We start from the raw sequence: 20,283 nt of genomic DNA, 5'->3' as shown, positions 1-20,283 counted from the left end.
CTCTTCCTCAGGCTGGTCTCAAACTTCTGAGCTCAAACAATCCGCCTGCCTTGGCCTCCCAGAGTGCTAGGATTACAGGCGTGAGCCACCACTCCCGGCCGATTTCAGCTTTTAAAATATGTGCATTTAAAGGAATTAATTGCTTTCTGTGACATTAGCCTTCCACAGTTTTGATGTGTCACATATTCATTATCTTTCAGTTCAAAATAATCTCTGATTTCCATTGCAAGTTTTTCTTTGATTCATGGTTTATTTAAAAGTATAGTTCTTAATTTTCAAATAACAGAGGATTTTCCAGGTACCTTTTTTTATTATTAATTTATAACTGAAATCCATTCTGGTAAGAGAACATAGGTTTTTTTTTATTTTAATGCTTTGAAATTTGTTGAATCTTGTTTTTATGGCATAGCATATAGTCCGTTTTTATATGTTCCTTGTGTGTTTGAAAATTATAGGTATTCTGCAGTTATTGAGCACAGTATTATGTGTGATTAGGTCAAGTTTGTTAACTTGTTCAGCTCTTCTGTAGCTTTAGTGATTTTTTTTTTGTTCTTTCTCTAAGAGAGGTATGTTAAAATTTACCGTGATTATAGATTTGTTCGTTTCTCTTTTTTTCTGTTTTCTACATTTAAAGTGTGTTTCATGTCTTTTGTTTGGAATATTTTTCCTTTTTTTTTTTTTTTCCCTGAGACAGGGTCTTCGTCTGTTGTCTGGGCTAGAGTATAGTGGTATCATCATAGCTCACTGCAGCTTCAAACTCCTGGGCTGAAGTGATTCTCCTGCCTCAGGCTTCCAAGGAGCTAGGACTACAGCAAGCATCACCATGCTTGGCTAATTTCTTTATTTTTTATAGAGACAGGGTCTTGCTGTGTTGCTCAGGCTCTTCTCAAACTCCTGGACTCAAGGGTTCCTCCCACCTCAGCCTCCCAAAGTGCTAGGATTACAGGCATGAGCTACCATGCCCAGCTCTGCTCTTTTTTTTTTTTTTTTTTTGAGGCAGAGTCTGGCTCTGTTGCCCTGGCTAGAGTGAGTGCTGTGGCGTTAGCCTAGCTCACAGCAACCTCAAACTCCTGGGCTCAAGCAATCCTCCTGCCTCAGCCTCCCGAGTAGCTGGGACTACAGGCATGCGCCACCATGCCCGGCTAATTTTTTTTTCTATATATGTATTTTTAGTTGTCCAGATAATTTCTTTCTGTTTTTAGTAGAGACAGGGTCTCGCTCTTGCTCAGGCTGGTCTTGAATTCCTGACCTTGAGCGATCCCCCCGCCTTGGCCTCCCAGAGTGCTAGGATTACAGGCGTGAGCCACCGCGCCCAACCCCCAGCTCTGCTCTTAATGTAGTTATTGATATTTTGAGTTTAAATCTACTGCCTTGCTGATTGTTTTTTACTTGTTTCACCTCTTCAATTTTTCTTCTCTTTTCTTATGTCCTGTTGGATTGGTTAAATTTTATTACTTTTCCTCCCTCACTTAGCTTGCTAGTTGTGCTGGTCTTTTTTTGTGCTGCTATAACAGAATACCTGAGATTGGTGATTTATTAAAAAAGGAGATTTATTTTGTACAGTTCCAGAGAGTGGGAAGTCCGAGGTTTAGGGGCTCTAATCTCATGAGGGCCATCTTGCTACGTCGTCCCATGTGGAAAGGTGTGGAAGAGCAAGAGAGTACAAGGAGGGGTAGGGTGGTCCATGTGTGGCGGGGGAAGGAGGGGCTAACCTCATCCTTTTAGTAGTAACGCATTCCTGTGATAATGACATTTATCCATTCATGAGGGCACCTCTTAAAGGTCATACCTCTCAACATTGTTACTTTGGGTATTAAGTTTCCAACACGTGAACTTTGAGGGGATACATCCAAACCGTAGCACTAGGTATATATTCATTTTATTCTGTAGTAGATAACCTGGAGAACACAATAATATTCTTAACTTTTAAAAAAGTAATATAAATTAATACTGCTAATATTTCCTAGATAGTACAAGGGCCTCAGTATACTTAAACTACATCCCTTTCCTCTAGACGTACATACTATTGATTTTTTATATTGATCTTCATTTCTTCCTGCATATTTATGCTTCCATCTGGCTAAAAGTGCTGAATTTTGCATTCTTCTGTTTCTCCAGTGCTTTATTCTGGATATTTTCTTCTGTCCTGTCATCTAATTCACTAATTTCCTCTTCAGCTACATCTAATCTGTCATTAAACCCATCTATTGAATTTTTAATTTTACTTACTGTATTTTTCAGTTCTAAAAATTCCCTTTGGTTCTTTTATAATACACCACTGATGTTCTCAATCTTGTCTATGAACAAATTAAATTAGCATTTTTTTAAAAGTCTGTTTTTTATATCTTCATTGTGTGGATCTCCTCTGGGTTTTTTTTCTGTTATCTGTCTTTCATGTTGGTTTTCAGTCTTGTGATGTGGTCTTCCATATGTCTGGGTTTTTTTTAAATTATATGCTAGACATTGTATAGGAAAAATTTTAGAGATAATTATGGGAAAATATACCACATAGTAGGCTTACCTGTCTGGGGTTCCTTTTTTTCTGGTTCTTGGCTTCAGAATTCTCTACTGCCTAGTAGTTCTCTGATGCCTTCAAACAAATGTATCATGTGTGTGTTTCTGTTTGGTCTACAGGATGATTGGTTAAACCACCTAGTCCCCCATTGACAGCAGAGGAACTCCTATACTCATTCTATTAAATCATTCTATTTTAAATCATTCTAAATAACTGACATATTTGTGATGATAATCTTAAGATTACTGATAGAAAATAATGTGTATGTTGGCCCTTTTTCCAGGTGCTACCATATTGGGGAAATCCTCATGATAGAAAAGTCATCAGGAGGTTTTGGAGTCAGGTAACTTTCTGCTTACTGTAAATGTACATACATGCAGTCATTATTTCTCCAGTTGATTTGAATAATTTCTTGTGGACAAAGTCTTATGTATTATATATTTCTGGATACTGAGCAAGTAAGTGTCCATTTTTTCTGATAATATACTTTTCCTGTTATAGGCAGTCAGTTGGACTTGAAGTTCAAGATTAAGTAATTACTTTTTTCTTTAATAAGTTGAAAGACAAGTTTTTAGTATAGTTTGTGTTACAGGTGACTGTTTTAAAAACAGTTACGGTTCACTTCATTGCACATCTCCCTACCACATAGGAGGAGCACATTTTCAGGGTTAGCTTAAATATCCTGGCCCTAGAAAATATAGTCCATACTTCATTACCCTATTATGAATTGTTAGGTATCCCTTTTCACCTTTCCCCTCTTATATTTACAGAAGACGCTCTACACTCAGGATGCCCCCTTCCATGTGGTTATCACTAGCTACCAGCTGGTGGTGCAGGATGTAAAGTATTTCCAGCGGGTCAAGTGGCAATACATGGTACTGGATGAGGCTCAGGCGCTGAAGAGTAGTTCCAGGTAATGTGAACAGTAAAAATCAAATTCAGTGGATCAGATCATTCCTATATATGAATGAATGAGATCAAAGAACATAGTGTGACATGGTCTCTGCATCAGCCATGTAACTGAACAGAAAGCAGAAATTCCCTTTTATATTTTTTCATGGGACACAAATATTAATGCATAGAATACAAAACTTTATATAAACTTTTATCTCCCTAATCAATAATTATTAATATGACATTTTAACAGATTGTTTTTCTTCAACGAAAATTTCTATATAGGAAGGGGTCTCTTCCCTTTCTTTAAGAGGTTATTTTAAATGGGAGCGCTATGTAGGAAGTAAAATGTTACATTATGTGATTTCTAGGTTCTTTATGCAGATTGTCTCTGTCCCTGGAAGGTTATTAGACCTCCAAGAATCCTTTTATCTTAAGTTATGTGTTTAAAGGATTTCAATACCTTTGACATCCCAAACTGAATATAAAATGTGACTCGGTGGTGTTAAACCTCAGGTTTGATGCATTTTTACTAACTCTTGGTGAGGCCAAAGAACTTTCTTAGAGGTCTGTGTTAAGTGGCTGGATGGTATTTTCCATGGAACTTTCCATCCTCTAAATGGCATTATTTCATATTGCACTCCTCTTTCGAAGGAGGATATGCCTGTGGCCAGGAGCAATGAAGAGACTAATTTTATATTTTCTTCTCATATCCCCTCTTCCTCCATTGCTTCCTTCACATTCATACTGGAAGTGCACAGATTAATAATTTTACTGTAGTATAAATACTGCAAATAAGTAACTTCTAATTAAATGACTTGTGTCAACAAAACTGACCAAAGATAACAGAAGAGTTTATGAAGCCAAAAATGATCCTGCTCTGCTTATTCGAGGGCTATTTTTTCTAAGCCCTAATATCATGTTTTTGGTATAGAAGAGTGAGTTCCCCTGAGATTTCCTATTCTCGGCTTTGTTGAATAATCTTTTTCAGTTGTGTACATGATGGAGTACTAGATTCTGAGTGTTACTTTTTTGGAAAACATTTTTAGAAATCTGGGGTCAATAGAATAATTAAAGGAAAATTTATTGCTAACATGGAATTTGTAACTTATTTTATTAAACAGTGTTCGTTGGAAGATCCTTTTACAGTTCCAGTGTCGGAATCGGCTTCTGCTAACTGGGACCCCCATTCAGAACACCATGGCAGAGGTAGGCACTAGTCTAGGTACCAGGTTTATGTCTTCATAAAACAGAATGGTTCCAGCAAAGCATAGAATTCTCTACCCATGTCCCCCTGGAGTGCTACTGCTCTATATAAATTATAGTCTCCATGTAAAAGGAAGAATTTGACTATAGCTTGCCCTAAGTCATATTTTAGGCATCATTCCTATTTTCTTATTTTCTGGCATAAGGCCAATGAATTATTTTATCCCTTTACGTAATAAATAGTGACCTCATCAGGAAATGTTATTCATCTAATGCAGAGATGTTTTTATGCTAGAGTTAAAAAGTAATATTATTTAACAGCGAGACAAGCTATAATAAAATTCTTTCTTTAGGAAACAATCATCTAGAATAAGGATCAGAATGCTTTCTTTAAAGCACCAGATAGTAAATATTCTAGAGTTTGTAGGCCATACAGTCACTGTTGGAACTATTCAACTTTGCCTATGTAATGTGAAAGAAGCCATAGATGACACATAAATGAATAAGCATGGCTATGTTTTAATAAAACTTTATTTACAAAAATAGGTGGCAGACCAGACTTGACCTCACAGGCCACAATTTTCTGACCCTTGGTATAGAGTTATTGGTAACAAGTTATGCTACCTCCGACTGTGTTCAGATGTGGAATGGATTTTAAAAATAAGATCTTTTAAACTATCCCACTATAAAATCTGAGCAGGACTTGCACTTTCAAACTTTTTTTTTTTTTGAGACAGAGTCTCACTCTGTTGCCCTGGCTAGAGTGAGTGCCGTGGCGTCAACGTAGCTCACAGCAACCTCAAACTCCTGGGCTCAAGCAATCCTACTGTCTCAGCCTCCCGAGTAGCTGGGACCACAGGCACACGCCACCATGCCCGGCTAATTTTTTCTACATATATTTTTAGCTATCCAATTAATTTCTTTCCGTTTTTTGGTAGAGACGGGGTCTCGCTCTTGCTCAGGCTGGTCTCGAACTCCTGAGCTTAGAACGATCCCCCCGCCTCGGCCTCCCAGAGTGCTAGGATTATAGGCGTGAGCCACCGCGCCCGGCCCACTTTCAAACTTTTAACTTGAAATTAGTTGAAAAATAATCACAGCATTGATAGAATTAAGGTTGCTTGATGAGGCATGTGCTTGTACTCAATTCACTTTGTCTCTCTCACACTTACACCTGTGTCTAGACACATACATACGTAGGCACCTTCAACTTTATCTCACTTTTTCTTTCCTAATATATCCTTACAAACTGTCATTTTACTGCCTTACAGCTATTTCATTTTTTCTTTGTTTCCAGCTTTGGGCTCTGCTGCATTTCATTATGCCAACATTATTTGATTCACACGAGGAATTTAATGAATGGTTTTCCAAGGACATTGAGAGCCATGCCGAAAACAAATCTGCCATTGATGAGAGTGAGTACCATTATGAGCTTGCTTTCTTTCTACCTATTGGTGTAGGCAACCACATAATTATATATTTTCTTCTTTGTGAAGAATTTTTCCTGAAGTATACATAGAAGAATTAGGGCAAAAGAAGTTTTTTCTCTTATAAAATAATTATGTTCTTTGTATATGTTTAACAGAGTCAAAAAAAAAAAAAAGGACTAATATAGGTGTTGGCTACTGTAGTCTTGACTAATGAAGGCTGAATAGGTTTCGTTTATAAAGTACTACATTTTGGCTTGCTGACTCCCCATTATCCACATATATCTTGAAAAATTCACATTAGAATTATATGCTTTGTGTAATGGGTCAAGGCTTTTTTTTCCTGTGGTAAAACCAGAAAATATTATAAGGGTAATTTTTGTTATTTTCTACATATATTAGGATTTGTTTCAATTTGAACATTTTTAGCCTTTTTTTTTTAATTTTAAAGGTGAGATTTAATAACACTAAGGATATAGAAATTCTCCTTCAGTTTTTCTTCCGATTAGTATTCCACAAACCTTCCAGTGCTTTTATTCATCTGTTTATCCATTACATTTTGAATTGCAGGGGAGCAGCAATCCTGTCTTTACAGCCTGAATAATTATCACAAATGCTTAGATTATATTTAGCCTTGTTTATCAGTGCTTTTTACTTTATTGAATAATACCTGCCTGATTTTAAGAGCATCTGGGGTGTTTATTGCATAGACATGAGGTGACATCTACTAACCGTTATAAAAGTCCTTAAGTGATTGTATACTGTAAGTTGTTAATTTGCTGACATTCCTTGAAAGATAATTTTTAGGGAATACTAAGAGTCCCAGATAGTTTTCATCAGACTTATATAAGATCCCTATTATTGATTTAAAAAAAGTGTTCCTGGGCCCGGTGCAGTGGCTCACGCCTATAATCCCAGCTCTCTGGGAGGCCGAGGTGGGCAGATCATTTGAGCTCAGGAGTTGGAGACCAGCCTGAGCAAGAGCGAGACCCCACCTCTACTAAAAATAGAAAGAAATTGGTTGGACAACTAAAAATATATAGAAAAAATTAGCCAGGCATGGTGGCGCATGCCTGTAGTCCCAGTTACTTGGGAGGCTGAGGCAGGAGGATCGCTTGAGCCCAGGAGTTTGAGCTTGCTGATGCCACAGCACTCACTCTAGCCAGGGCAACAGAGTGAGACTCTGTCTCAAAAAAAAAAAAAAAAAAGAATTAGTTTGTTGAAATCAAGATATAAACAAGGTCCACACATAGCATTTGGGTGATATATCTCCTAAGTATCTTTCAATCCCTTCATTCTTTTTTCCACCTTGTAATTCTTTGTTGAAGAAACAGAGTGTTTTGTCCTGTAGAGTTTCCCACATGCTGGATTTTGCTAAATGCGTCATCATGGTATTGCCTAACATGTTACTCTGTCTCCTGTATTTCTGCAAACTTAGAGTTAGATGTAGAAGTTTAATGTGCTTTGGGTTGTAGCATTTTTTCTACTGCAAAGCCAGTAATTTTTTATTGGCTAGTAAAATAGGGTGGAGCCAGGATCCTTACCAGACTTCTGTAATTTTCTGTTATCTTTTGTGAATCCTTCCCATATTCTTCTCCCTTCTTTTTTCTCCAATTTCCAGTTGTTTGGGGGTTTTCCCCATCTTGCATAGATTCCACCTATTCCTCATGATTCTACTCTCTTCCTAAAATGCATCTTTCCAGGTTCTTGATAATATCTTGATAATTTCCCAGGTTCTCCCCTATCCCTGCCAGAAAGGTTGATCATTTTGAAATTAGTGACTCTGGAAGGTTGTGGTAGGGATGTACAGATGGTTCTTGACTTGCAATGAGACTGTGTCCCAATAAACCCCATTCATTGTAAGTTGAAAATATGGTTAAGTTGAAAATATATTAATATTTAATGCTGGAAACACAGCAGATGGTCCCCAGCTTACTTTGATTTTCTGTGATTACTACGATTTACTATGACTTAAGTTTTTTAGACTTTACAATTATGCAGAATCCATACTTATTCAGTAGAAACTCTAATCCCATCCTAAGTTATCAGGAGTTCCTTGACCTACCTGTGGATAAACCCATCATAGTGTCAGAAAATCTCTAAGTCAGGCATTGTATATATACCCTCTTAAGACAGGACAAGAACTGTACCTACGTTTTATTCCCTTTTCTAAAAATTTTGACAGCTATTTTGTCAAACTGGCTGATTTTAGCCGAGAACTATAGTAGCAATGTCATAGGAGGCAAATACCTTATTAAAAAAGTGAATCCTTGAAGCATTTATATTAGAAAGGGCTTATAAATGATAACAGTGTCATAATTTTTCCTGTTTAGTGGTAAATAGGTGATCAGAATATGTAGTATGGTTGTTCTTAACCGGTGTACATGGTTTACATTTCTTAACATCATTTAATGTTTCTAATCTCATTATAATTATTGAAGGTTAGAGAAGACAATAAAGCAGAGATGACATGTGAGCTAGGTCTTGAATGATGAGTTGGCATTTACTAGGAAAATATGGTGGGAACAGGGTGCTAGGCACAGGGTGGCATGAGCAAAGGTAGAGTAATATTAAAATATGTAGCATGTTTTGGCAAACATTATTCAGACCATGGTGGCTAAGGTGGTAATAAAACAGATAACAGGGTGGGTTAGATTATGGGAGGCCTTCTGTGCCTTAGTGAGAAGTTTCAATATTTTGTTATAGGCAAAAATGCACATTGAAGATTTTTTAGCACTTGAATTACTTTATAAGATTTATGTGGAAGTATTACTTATACTAGAACCAGGAGAGACTGGAGGCAGGAAGACCTAAAAATATTAGCAGTCTAGACTATATCAGATGAGGGCCTATAGCAGGGCAATGGAATGGTTAGAATGGGTGAATATTGATAAATTTCCAGGCTGCATTAAAGGACTTAGGAAATGATAGAACATGAGGTGTGTGAGAGACAGGGAAATCAGAGTGGAATTAAGTTTGTCTTTGGTCAACTGAATGGATGATAAAGCTATTAACTAATTTAGTAAATGGTGTAAATAGTGGAAAAGATAATTTTTTCCCTGATATGTCACATATGCAATTGCTGCAGACTGAGTGGTACTCTCATAATTATTAGTTGAAAATATGAGTCTGGGGATGCTTGGGAATATATTTTTGCAAGTGACTGTATGGGTGATAGTTGGTGCTATTGGAAATGGAATACATTCCCCGGGGAGAGCATGTAGAGTGAGTGACAAGAGAATGCCAAGGAAAGAACATTTTTTCTGGGTGATGATCCACATCACAGGTTTATAGAGATAGTTCATGTATGTGTCTTATTTACTCAATCATAATCTGGTTGGTGTGTGTTTTCAACTTTAAGATGATACTGAATTTTCTTACAGACTATTTTTCCAAGTATAAGTGTTCTTACTGATTTTTAGATTGAGATTCTAATGTATTGCCAACTGACCAGCCGACAGAAACTGTTATATCAAGCACTAAAGAACAAAATTTCTATTGAGGATTTATTGCAGTCTTCTATGGGCTCTACCCAACAAGCACAGAACACCACCAGCAGCCTCATGAATCTGGTCATGCAGTTTAGGAAGGTAAGAGCTTAAGTCAGCTGCCTTGAAGTTGTCTTTATTAACCCACTTCAAGAAAAAGGCTTTAGCCTTGATGCCAAATAAAGCCCATAGAGTGGAAAATGGGAAAGTATACATTCTCAAAGGTAAACATTTGGCATTTGGGATCCCCCGTTGTTTCATAGAGTAATATCTATACATGAAAATGTTGTCTTACTATTTCCCTTCCTCCTAGGTGTGTAATCACCCAGAGTTATTCGAACGGCAAGAAACTTGGTCTCCATTTCATATTTCCCTAAAGCCATACCAGATTTCAAAGTTTATCTACCGTCATGGACAGATCAGGGTCTTCAATCATTCACGAGACAGGTAAGCAAGTCATAATATCTGTTTAACCTGAATGTTTTTTTGTTTTTTATTTTTTTATTTTTTTGAGACAGAGTCTGGCTTTGTTGGTCGGGCTAGAGTGAGTGCTGTGGCATCAAACTAACTCACAGCAACCTCCAACTCCTGGGCTCAAGTGATCCTCCTGCCTCAGCCTCCCAAGTAGCCGGGACTACAGAAGTGAGCCACCACACCCAGCTAATTTTTGGTTTCTATTTTTAGTTGACTGGCTAATTTTTTTTTTCTATCTTTAGTAGAGACAGGATCTCGCTCTTGCTCAGGCTGGTCTTGAACTCCTGAGCTCAAGTGATCCTCTCGCCTCAGCCTCCCAGTGTGCTAGGATTACAGGTGTGAGTCACTGTGCCCAGCCAAACCTGAGTGTTTTTGTAATTTGGGGTTTTATGGCTTAGTAGAGAGTATGAATTTCCCAACAATGAGGCATTTAAGCATAGAGTGGGCAATTATTATTGAGTGATCTCAGATGACCTTAAAGGCCCTAGCTAATATGCTAGAGACTACTTTCACTCAGAAAACAGGTGTGTGGTCCATTCTACACCTCTGAATTAGGATGTCCCTGGCTTCTGCATTTTATAATAAGCTCCCAGAGGATTTTTCTACACACTAATATTTGAGAACCATAGTTTTAGAAATCTCCTTCTGCAGAGAAACAGTATAAACTGTATTATAAAAATAATTGTCAACAATGTTTAGCTTAATGAAACTGAAACACATTTCTTGGATTTTACTTTGTGAGTTCTCTGTGATAGCTTCAGGGTAATATTGAAGTGGGTGAGCAGGGATAAAAGGCCAGAGCTATAGTACTTTTTGTTTAGTAAAGTATGTGATAACTTACAGTGCTAGAATTATGATTCTCTGAAATAAAATGAGACTACTTTGAACTTGTATTATCTTCTTAACACTTTCATTAAGTAATTTGTACTTCTTGACATTTATGCCATGATTTTTGCCTGATAATATTGCAAGAAACTTATTAAAAGTAGAAACATTTTCAAAATGAAAAGATTGTCCTTAATTTCGAACCTCCAATCTAATTAACTTCCCATTATTTATATTTGGATTTGGATTTATTTTACTTACTTCACAGGTGGTTAAGAGTTCTTCTTTCTCCATTTGCACCAGACCACATCCAACAGTCTCTCTTTCACAGAAAAGGTAGGTATTTTGATCTTTGAGAAGGAAGGTGTGTCAAGATTTTACCAGGGTGCTTTTTGTTTGGGTGAGTGACTGCTTTGGAAGTAGTAGCAGTTTGCCTATATACTGGGCCTTTATAAAATATTGATAAGGTTTAATTAAGTAAATTAGTCATGTTTATCTGTATAGGCTGTATTGATTTGTGGCTATAACAGGAAGCAATGGAAAATGGTTATGCTGACCTTCCATCTTTATTTAAGAATTTCTGCCAAAGTCAATGCTAGACTTTTGAGACAGGGTCTGTTGCCCAGGCTGGAGTGCAGTGGCATCATTACAGCTCACTGCAGCCTCAAACTCCTGGGCTCAAGCAATCTTCCTGCCTCAGCCTCCGAACTAGCTGGGACTACAGTCATGCGCCACCACGCCTGGCTAATTTTTTCTATTTTTAGTAGAGATGGGGTCTCACTTTTGCTTAGGCTGGTCTCAGATTCTTGACATCAAGCAATCCTCCAGCCTTGGCCTCTCAGAGTGCTAGGATTGTAGGTGTGCATGAGCCACCTCGCTCAGCCATGACCTGTCCTTTTGTTTTTCCTAGCTTGATAAAAAGAAAAGGCATTTAGCTAAGGTTCCCAAAATCCCAAAGGTAACTGATGAGCCTTCTTCCAGTCTGGTCCATGTGCTGTATCTCGTAGACTTGCCTCTTATACCTGTGATTACAGTACAAAGATATGATACTCTTAACTTCCATCAAAGTAGCTAGATCAGATTCTTAAGTCAAAATTCAGCAGTTCAGTAGGTTTTAGTTGAGTATAATTTCTTGGTTTGCTATTGGGTTTAAAATTTTCCTTTGATATTCCAGGGATTAATGAAGAAAGCTGTTTCTCTTTCCTTCGATTTATTGACGTATCTCCAGCAGAAATGGCAAACCTCATGCTTCAGGGACTTTTGGCCAGGTAAGAAGTTTGCTTATTGTTTGATAAGAGAGCAGTTGGGAATAAACTAGGACAAAGACTGAATATTGTGGAATATTTTATCATCTTAGAGAGCCTCTCATTCTTTTTCTATTGTTACGAATAATGCTCAGTCATAGGTAGAGCTGAGAAAAAAAAGAATAAAATTTGTTATTTATAAGGGAATTGTAATTTTCTTTTGATCATTTAATAATTACTTGATTCTTCATGATATACCATAAAACTATTTAGACTTTTCTTCCATATGCTACTAGAAGATTTTCAAATCTCATTTCTAGTTAGTCTCTTACGTTTTCCTTGCTCCCATAGTGCAAACAGTGACTGGTGATTTATTTAGTTAGTGATAATGGCAGCATAGCTTTCCTTAAGTGTTCTGGGAAATTTAGTTCTGTGTTCTTATTCTTTGGCATAATGGATTTCACCGATTTATTACTTTGTATTTATGTCATTGGGAATGGCTCTCTTCTTAATATGAAGATGTTTTTATAATACGGATTTTTTTGTGGTTAGGATGCATATTCTTTAATACTGAGAGGAGCTTTTTGGAGGATTTTAGTTTTCATAGTAACAAATCATGTCATGCCAAAGAATTTACATAATAAAAGTATAAATCAGCTTTATCTGAAAGTAGGAAAGACTGTTTCTAAAGTGACTAAGATTTACAAATAAGTTATGTTAATCAGAGACAACCCTTGGATGGTTCCTCGCTGCTGTGAATGACCCTCAAACCTCCATGGAGCACTGAATAAGCATGTCTGCTATGGTTTGTTTCAGATGGTTAGCTCTTTTCCTGTCTCTGAAAGCCTCCTACAGGCTCCATCAGCTGCGCTCGTGGGGAGAGCCAAAAGGGGAGAGCCAGCAGAGATATCTGAGAAACAAGGATTTCCTTCTTGGGGTTAATTTTCCACTCTCCTATCCCAACCTTTGCAGCTGCCCTTTGTTAAAGGTAAGCAATTACTTGAGCATAAATTACCTGCTTAGTCCCCACTTCCGTTTTCTTTGAATCAATAAAAAACACAATAAAGTAAATGAAGGCCCGACAGAGCCAAAGAGTTCCCAGAGGAGTAGGTGCGGTGTATTCAGTTATAACTTAATGTACATTGTATATATATATTTTAAGTGTATATATCTTTTCAAAATATAAAGTTTTTATATAACTTTACTGTAAAGTACACCAATCTTAAATGTACAACTCTATGAATTTATACATGTCTATACACTTATGTAACAACCACCTAGATCAAGATATAGAACACTTTCAACACCTCGAAGTCCCCCTCATGCTCCTTCCCATTTAATTCCTCTAGTTCAGAACAAACCAACCAACAAATAAAGGTAATCACTATTCTACTTCTTTCACCATAGATTGTTTTTGCTTGTTTTTGAGCTCTATATAAATGGAATTATCTTGTATATACTTCTGTGTCTGGGTTCTTTCTCTCAATATTATGTTTATGATATTCACCTGTGTTGCATATAGCATTCTTTTGTATTGCTTTGAAGTGTTATGTTGTCTGTATAGAACCACAGTTTATTAATCCATTCTACTCTGGGTAGAAGGTTGTTTCCAGTTTGGTGCTATAATGAATAAAACCGTTGTATACATTCTTGTTTATGTCCTTTGATGAATATAAGTACTAATTTCTTTGGAGTTTATATCCAGGGGTGAAATTGCTGCACCATCAGGTATAAACATGTTTAGATTTAGTAGCTGTTGCCAAACACTTTTCCAAGATGGTTTTACAAATTTACATTCCCACCAAAAATGTGAGATTTGCTATTGTTTCAGCATCCTCCACTAAACCTGACATTGTCAATCCTTTTATTTTCTTCTTTCTTTTTTTTTTCTTTTTGACAAATATTTATTGAGTACCTGTTATAAGGGGCTGGGGACTGTGTAAGACACTAGAGATATAGACAAGAATAATAAGATGGCCTGCTGTTGAGCTCGCAGTGTAGTGAGAAAGATAAATGTAAACAAATCACTGATTTTAAATTGTATTTTTGTGAAAAGTAGTGATGTTCTGCATTTTTCGTGCAGTTTTTGGCCATTGCAGAGTAGGTGACACAGAAAGTGACAGGAAATTAAGTTATAGATGTAGGTCCAAGTCATAGAGAGCCCCATAAGTATTGCTGAGAGTTTGGATTTTATTTTGAATAAAATGGGTAATACCAGAGGGTTTTGAGAAGAAGAGTAACAACTAGTTTATATGTTATATAGTCCTTCAACTAGATTACAAGTTTAGATACTAGATCATTTTTCTTATATCCTAGAAAATTTTATGGGTTGTTAGTAGGGAAGCACAGGACATTCTTTGGCTGGATCTAGTATTTGCCCCCTGTACACTGGAAGGCCCATATAATTTCCTTCTCTTCTATTTTGCAGTTGATTTCTCAAGTTTTGGTCCAAGTACTTTTTTTGGACTTTGGAATAGGATAGGTAATGCAAAAGAATAAAATTGGGTTTCAATTTTGGAATAATGCAGACAGTGGTGGTGGGGTGATTTCCTACTGGTAAAATATTTCTAGTGCATCTAGGAACAGTGGTATGTGTGAAGAATTGCTTAACCTCCTATAGACTACTTCCTTCTTTCAACCCCTGATTTTGGTAATGTATGTTACAATAGTAATACGTTTTTACTATTTCTGTTTTTGGTACACAAAGCACCATTCTCCCAAGGATTTTTCACGCCCTGTTATGTAGACATCTGTATCTTAACGCCTGGAGATACGCATCACTTCTGTGTATTCTTCTCTGTTTTCTGAAAATACAGTAATATGTTAGAGAACCTGCTCATTGAGGTCCTTATAGCAGTTGGAATCGCCTGAGAATTGTAGATGTGGATAGTATGCTTTATGGGAAATTGGTAATGAAATCTGAAAGTTTACCTAATTTAAAGATTCTCTTCCATTTCCTCTTCTTTAATTTTATTTGTGTTGTGGATAGACATTTGCTGTTATAGTGGTTTAGAGTATAAACAGTTACTGAGCCAGTGGGCCACCGGTAGCTGAAAGATTGTCATGTATGTGTAGAGACACTATTCTGCTTTCACTTTCATCATCCTCGTCTCCAACATGTGTATATTGAAATACCAACAAAGCAATATATTTTGCTAGAGTTTATTGATCTTGTAATTAATTATATGACTCTCAACCTTAAGAAATATCTGCCGCCAGCTAAGCAGAATGCTCCTTAGGTGGTGTCCAGTCTTAAAGATCAGCCTAGGTTCTGAAAATAGATTTATTTTGTTAAATCTCCAGGTGTAACAATTAATAAAATCTAATAAAGCCCACTATATTTGTGGCTTTTGAAGTTTGGGTATGACTCATGTCAAGAATATTTTATATCACCAAATGGCAAGGATATGCATATACCCAAAATTACTTATATAACATACATACATATATTTTTAAAACAAAACATTGACAGAATATTATTTGCCCTCTAATTTTTTTTCTTTTCTTTCATTCTGGTTTTCTTTTTTATTTTGAGAACAGGATCTGTTGCCTGGGCTAGAGTGCAGTGGCATCATCATAGCTCACTGCAACCTCAAACTCCTGGGCTTAAGTGATTCTCATGTATTGAGATTTTGTATCAATCTTTTTTTAATGGTAAGAATGGAAATAAACTTACTGTCTTAATCAGCTTGGGTTACCATAACACAATAGCATAGACTGGGTGGCTTAAACAACAACAATTCATTTTCTCACAGTTCTGCAGACTGAAAGTCGAAGACCAGAGTGCCAGCATGGTTAGGTCTTAGGGAGAACTTTCTTCCTGGCTTGCAAATGGCCACCTCCTCACTACGTCCTCCCCTGGAGGAGAAAAAGAGAGGGGACCCAACTCTCTCATGTCTCTTTTTACAGAGGCACTAATCCAATCGTGAGGGCCCTACCCTTTTGACCCCATAAACCTTATTTCCTCCCAAAGGCCCAATCTACAAAAACCATCACATAGATGGTAGGGCTTGAACATGTGAATTCTTGGGGGGGATACAATTTGGTCCATAGCACTGACCTTTTGGGCCTTCAGGAAGTCTTACTTTCTAAATATAAAAGGGAAGTCTAGAATCTACCCAGAGAACAATATGCATACATTTCATTTCAGAGTTACCCTGACATGTAGTTATTGATCAAGGCCCATTTCTGTCTTAGTATATTCTGGCATGTAATCTGTTATATCCCTGTTATTCAAAGATAATATAAATTATTAAATTTGAAAGAAATAATTAATTCAAACTTGAGCAAAGTAGTTTATTTATGGCAGCTACCTCCCAAGAATGGCTTGTGAGACTACACCTATCACCACTATCATGCTGTTTCTCACGTTGGTTTTTCTGAATTGAGTTTTTCTTATTCAAGAAACATTTATTGAGAGAACATTGGTTTTCTCTGCTGCTTTACATTGGTTTTCTCCTCTGCTTTACATAAGAGGAGTAGAGAAGGAAATTTCAGATACCTAATCCTTTCAGAACGTATTTCCGAAATTCATTAGTTAAGAGGATAAGGTAAAAGTTAAACTCAAGATTCATAATATTTTGTTATACATACGCATATCAAACCACATTTCCAAATTTCATCTACTCTGATCTTGCAGGTTTTCAGTTAAAAAAAAAAAGAGTTGACAAAAGCAAGTCTTCTTTAAAAAGATAACTCATCAGGCCAGTTGTGGTGCACGTCTATAGTTCCAGTTACTGGGAGGCTGAGATGGAAAGATTGCTTCAGCCCAGCAGTTCCAGGTTGTAGTGAGCACTCTAGCCTGGGCAACACAGCAAGACTTAGTCTCAATTAAAAAAAAAAAGATAACTCATCAAATATGGACGGCAATGTTGAGACTTAAATGTAAAAATCATTTGTTGTGATGACATTTGAATTTGTCAGTTGATTTTAAATACAAAGTCTTGGGTTCTTTTTCAGTTTGTTGCTTTGTACCTTTCATTTCTGACATGATTTATTCCCTGTCCTTGAGGTCTACAAAACTATTTTTAGCATTGTTAATACAATTTGCAAATCCTATAGAGCAACAGTCCCCAACCTTCTTGCCACTAGGGACTGGTTTCATAGAAGTCAGTTATTCCACGGATGGTGGGGAGGGAGGGCGCAGAGGTTTTGGGATGATTGAAGTACATTTCATTTATTGTGTACTTTATTTGTATTGTTATTACATTGTAATATATAATGAAATAATTACACAACTCACCATAATGCAGAATCAGTGGGAACACTGAGCTCATTTTCCTGCAACTAGATGGTTGATCTTGGGGTGATGGGAGACAGTGACACCCAAAGTGTGTTGCTTATGTCCAGTCACTCCACAAATCTCATTTTGGTTGCTGTCATTCTAGAAAACCTTGCCTTCACAAAGATAGGATGTTGGGCCAGGCGCGGTGGCTCACGCCTGTAATCCTAGCACTCTGGGAGGCCGAGGCGGGTGGATTGTTTGAGCTCAGGAGTTCGAAACCAGCCTGAGCAAGAGCGAGACCCCGTCTCTACTAAAAATAGAAAGAAATTAATCGGACAACTAAAAATATGTATATAAAAAAAAAATTAGCCGGGCATGGTGGCTCATGCCTGTAGTCCCAGCTACTCGGGAGGCTGAGGCAAAAGGATTGCTTGAGCCCCCAGGAGTTTGAGGTTGCTGTGAGCTAGGATGATGCCACAGCACTCTAGCCCGGGCAACAGAGTGAGACTCTGTCTCAAAAAAAAAAAAAAAAAAAAAGATAGGATGTTGGAAATGGAAGCAGGCTTTTTATTTTCAGTGCTTTTGTGGCAATCTCAGGATACTTCACCTTGACTTTAATCCAGAACATGTGGAGATTTGAAGTTGTCTGAAACACTTCTAAGGCCAGTGTCATTTATGATCTCAAGCAGTTGATCCTCTTCTAGCATGGTCAGAGTTGATTAACCTGGGTTATTGACAAATGGATCATAGATCCATTCTTTCCCAGTTCAGGCGTCTTTTGTGGTTGAGAAGTAATGCTCAAATTCATTTGAAAGCTGAGATAGGTGATCATGCACCAGCTGGGAGAAAGAAGGCCCTGCCTCGTCTCTTTCAAAATCTCTGCTAATATTTGAAACATGTCAAAAATCCCTATGTTCACTGATTGCCCCCATAATTCCAGTTTGGCTTTGAATGCAGCCACTTTATCTGCCAACTTGAACACAGTTGTTCTCCACTGAAGTGACAGATTGAGTTCGTTGAGCACATTGAATATGTCACACAAGTAAGCAAGTTTTGTAACCCATTGAGTCACTAAAATGTGCTGCCAGTGGTGACTGTTTTTCTAAAGGAAATCTCTGGAGTGGCTGTCGTAACTCAAAAACTCTGGCCAGTGATCTGCCTTTAGAAAGCTATCTCACTTCTGGTATAAGAGAAGACGTGTTTGCTCTGCCTCCATCTCCTCTCAGAGCTGTGCAAACAAATGTGAGTTAAGGGCATGTACTTTAATGTGGTTAATAATTTTAGTCACATCCTGCAAAACAACGTTTAGTTCAGGTGACATTTTTCGGCAAGCCGTCATTTCTTTATGGATGACAGAATGTGTAGACTCACATTCAGAAGCAACCTCCTTGACCCAAGTAACGAAACCAGGAAGCCTTCCAGTCATGGCAGCCGCTCCATCCACACATATGGTGACACAGAATGACCGATTCAGTTTTCCTGATATGTAATCATTCAAAGACTTAAATAATTCTGCAGCGGTGGTGTTGGTTGGCAACAAAAGTGCACATAACATATCCTCATGCACATCCTCCTGAAAAATATATGGCACAGAAACAAGCATCATTGCCTTGTTGTCAACACTGGTAGACTTGTCAACCTGGACTCATTAATCCTCTCTAACAATTGTGCCTCAGTATCCTCTGCTGTTTCATCAGTTTTTCTAGTTATGGTGCTAGCGGAAAGAGGAACATGTGCCAACTTTTTTTTTTTTCAGCATATTATGGGGGTACAGATGTTTAGGTTACGTATGTTGCCCTTGCCCCCCCCCCCATGTGCCACCTTTTGAATTGGCAGCCTCTCCTAAAAGCTCATGGTAGATGTCCCTAGCGGCAGGCAGGATCAATTCTTCACCACTAGTAAAGGACTTCTTAGCTTTAGCAATGCAGTTAGCTACTAAGAATGATGTTCTCAGTGCAGACACATTTGATGAAGTGGTGGCCTTCAATAACTGCTTCTGTTCTTTGTGTTCATGTTTTTTTCTTAAAGCCTTGTCTTTTAATGCAAGATGCTTGGTCTCCATGTGGCGAAGCAATTTTGAAGGTTTCATGGCTTTGTTGGATAGCCGGTCACCACATATACAAAGTGGGCTTGGAGAGCATGAATCACTTGTTGCATGAACCCGTAATTTGAGTAGGACTTTTGGTATTTTCTTTTAAATGCAGCTTTCATTTTGTTGGCAGTCTTAGAGTCTTCTGCTGTCTCATCATTGGTTCTTTCTCCCTTTTCAAATAAGCTCTCCAGCAATGTTTGTTTTTTACTTATTTTTGCTAGGATTAGCTTGTGGGCTTACCAAAACTGTGACTGAGACGAGTGCATAATAAGAGGCATAATAAATATATTATATGGAAAATCTTAAGCCTTTTCTGTTGTTGGCGTGCTAATAACATACATACAGGAAAATACACAAATCATAAATGTACATATAGGTTGATTACTATCCAGAACACTACAAGAACTCTACTCCTGAAGCCCCTTCTTGCCCACTTCCATTCACCGTTTCTCTCCAGTACCCTGTACCATGAGAGTTACTGCAGGAAAATACTTGCGTGGTTCGAGTTTTTGTTATTACAAATAGTGCTGCTATGAACATTACTGTACGTGCCTTTTAGTGAAAATTGATGAGCATTTTGTAGATCTAGTAATCAAATTGCTGGGTTTTTGGATATGCATACATTCATCTTTAATAAAGCTAATCGGTTTTCTAAGGCAGTTGCACCAGTTTTCACACTCATTAATAGTGTATGAGTTCAGTTGGTTTATATCTTTGCCAAAATATGATATTGTTTGTCTCTTCATTTCAACTCTTCTGTGTAGTAGTATCTCCTTGTGACTTTAAATTTTATTTCCCTTTGGTTAATGACAGTGAATACCTTTTCTGATGCTTATTGGCCGTTTGGATAACCACCTTTATTAAATGCTTATTCTAAACTCTTTTTTTTTTTTTTTT

The 20,283-nt window shown here is 37.4% G+C and overlaps 1 protein-coding gene across 1 annotated transcript in view; it reads left to right on the top strand.

Annotated features, from left to right (window-relative positions):
- The window catches only part of INO80 (INO80 complex subunit), a 145,860-nt gene that overhangs the window by 51,626 nt on the left and 73,951 nt on the right, over window positions 1–20,283 (top strand). Inside the window, exons 15-23 of the mRNA XM_012649123.1 lie at window positions 2,799–2,858; window positions 3,286–3,428; window positions 4,534–4,618; window positions 5,910–6,068; window positions 9,462–9,629; window positions 9,841–9,974; window positions 11,095–11,162; window positions 12,001–12,094; window positions 12,887–13,058. Of these exons, the coding sequence (XP_012504577.1) occupies window positions 2,799–2,858; window positions 3,286–3,428; window positions 4,534–4,618; window positions 5,910–6,068; window positions 9,462–9,629; window positions 9,841–9,974; window positions 11,095–11,162; window positions 12,001–12,094; window positions 12,887–13,058 (1,083 nt within the window). The remainder of the gene's footprint in view (window positions 1–2,798; window positions 2,859–3,285; window positions 3,429–4,533; window positions 4,619–5,909; window positions 6,069–9,461; window positions 9,630–9,840; window positions 9,975–11,094; window positions 11,163–12,000; window positions 12,095–12,886; window positions 13,059–20,283) is intronic.

This window comes from Propithecus coquereli, unplaced genomic scaffold (genome assembly GCF_000956105.1).
Source record: "Propithecus coquereli isolate 6110/MARCELLA unplaced genomic scaffold, Pcoq_1.0 Scaffold3, whole genome shotgun sequence".
Lineage (NCBI taxonomy): Eukaryota > Metazoa > Chordata > Mammalia > Primates > Indriidae > Propithecus > Propithecus coquereli.
This window is presented reverse-complemented; position numbering and strand designations above follow the sequence as displayed.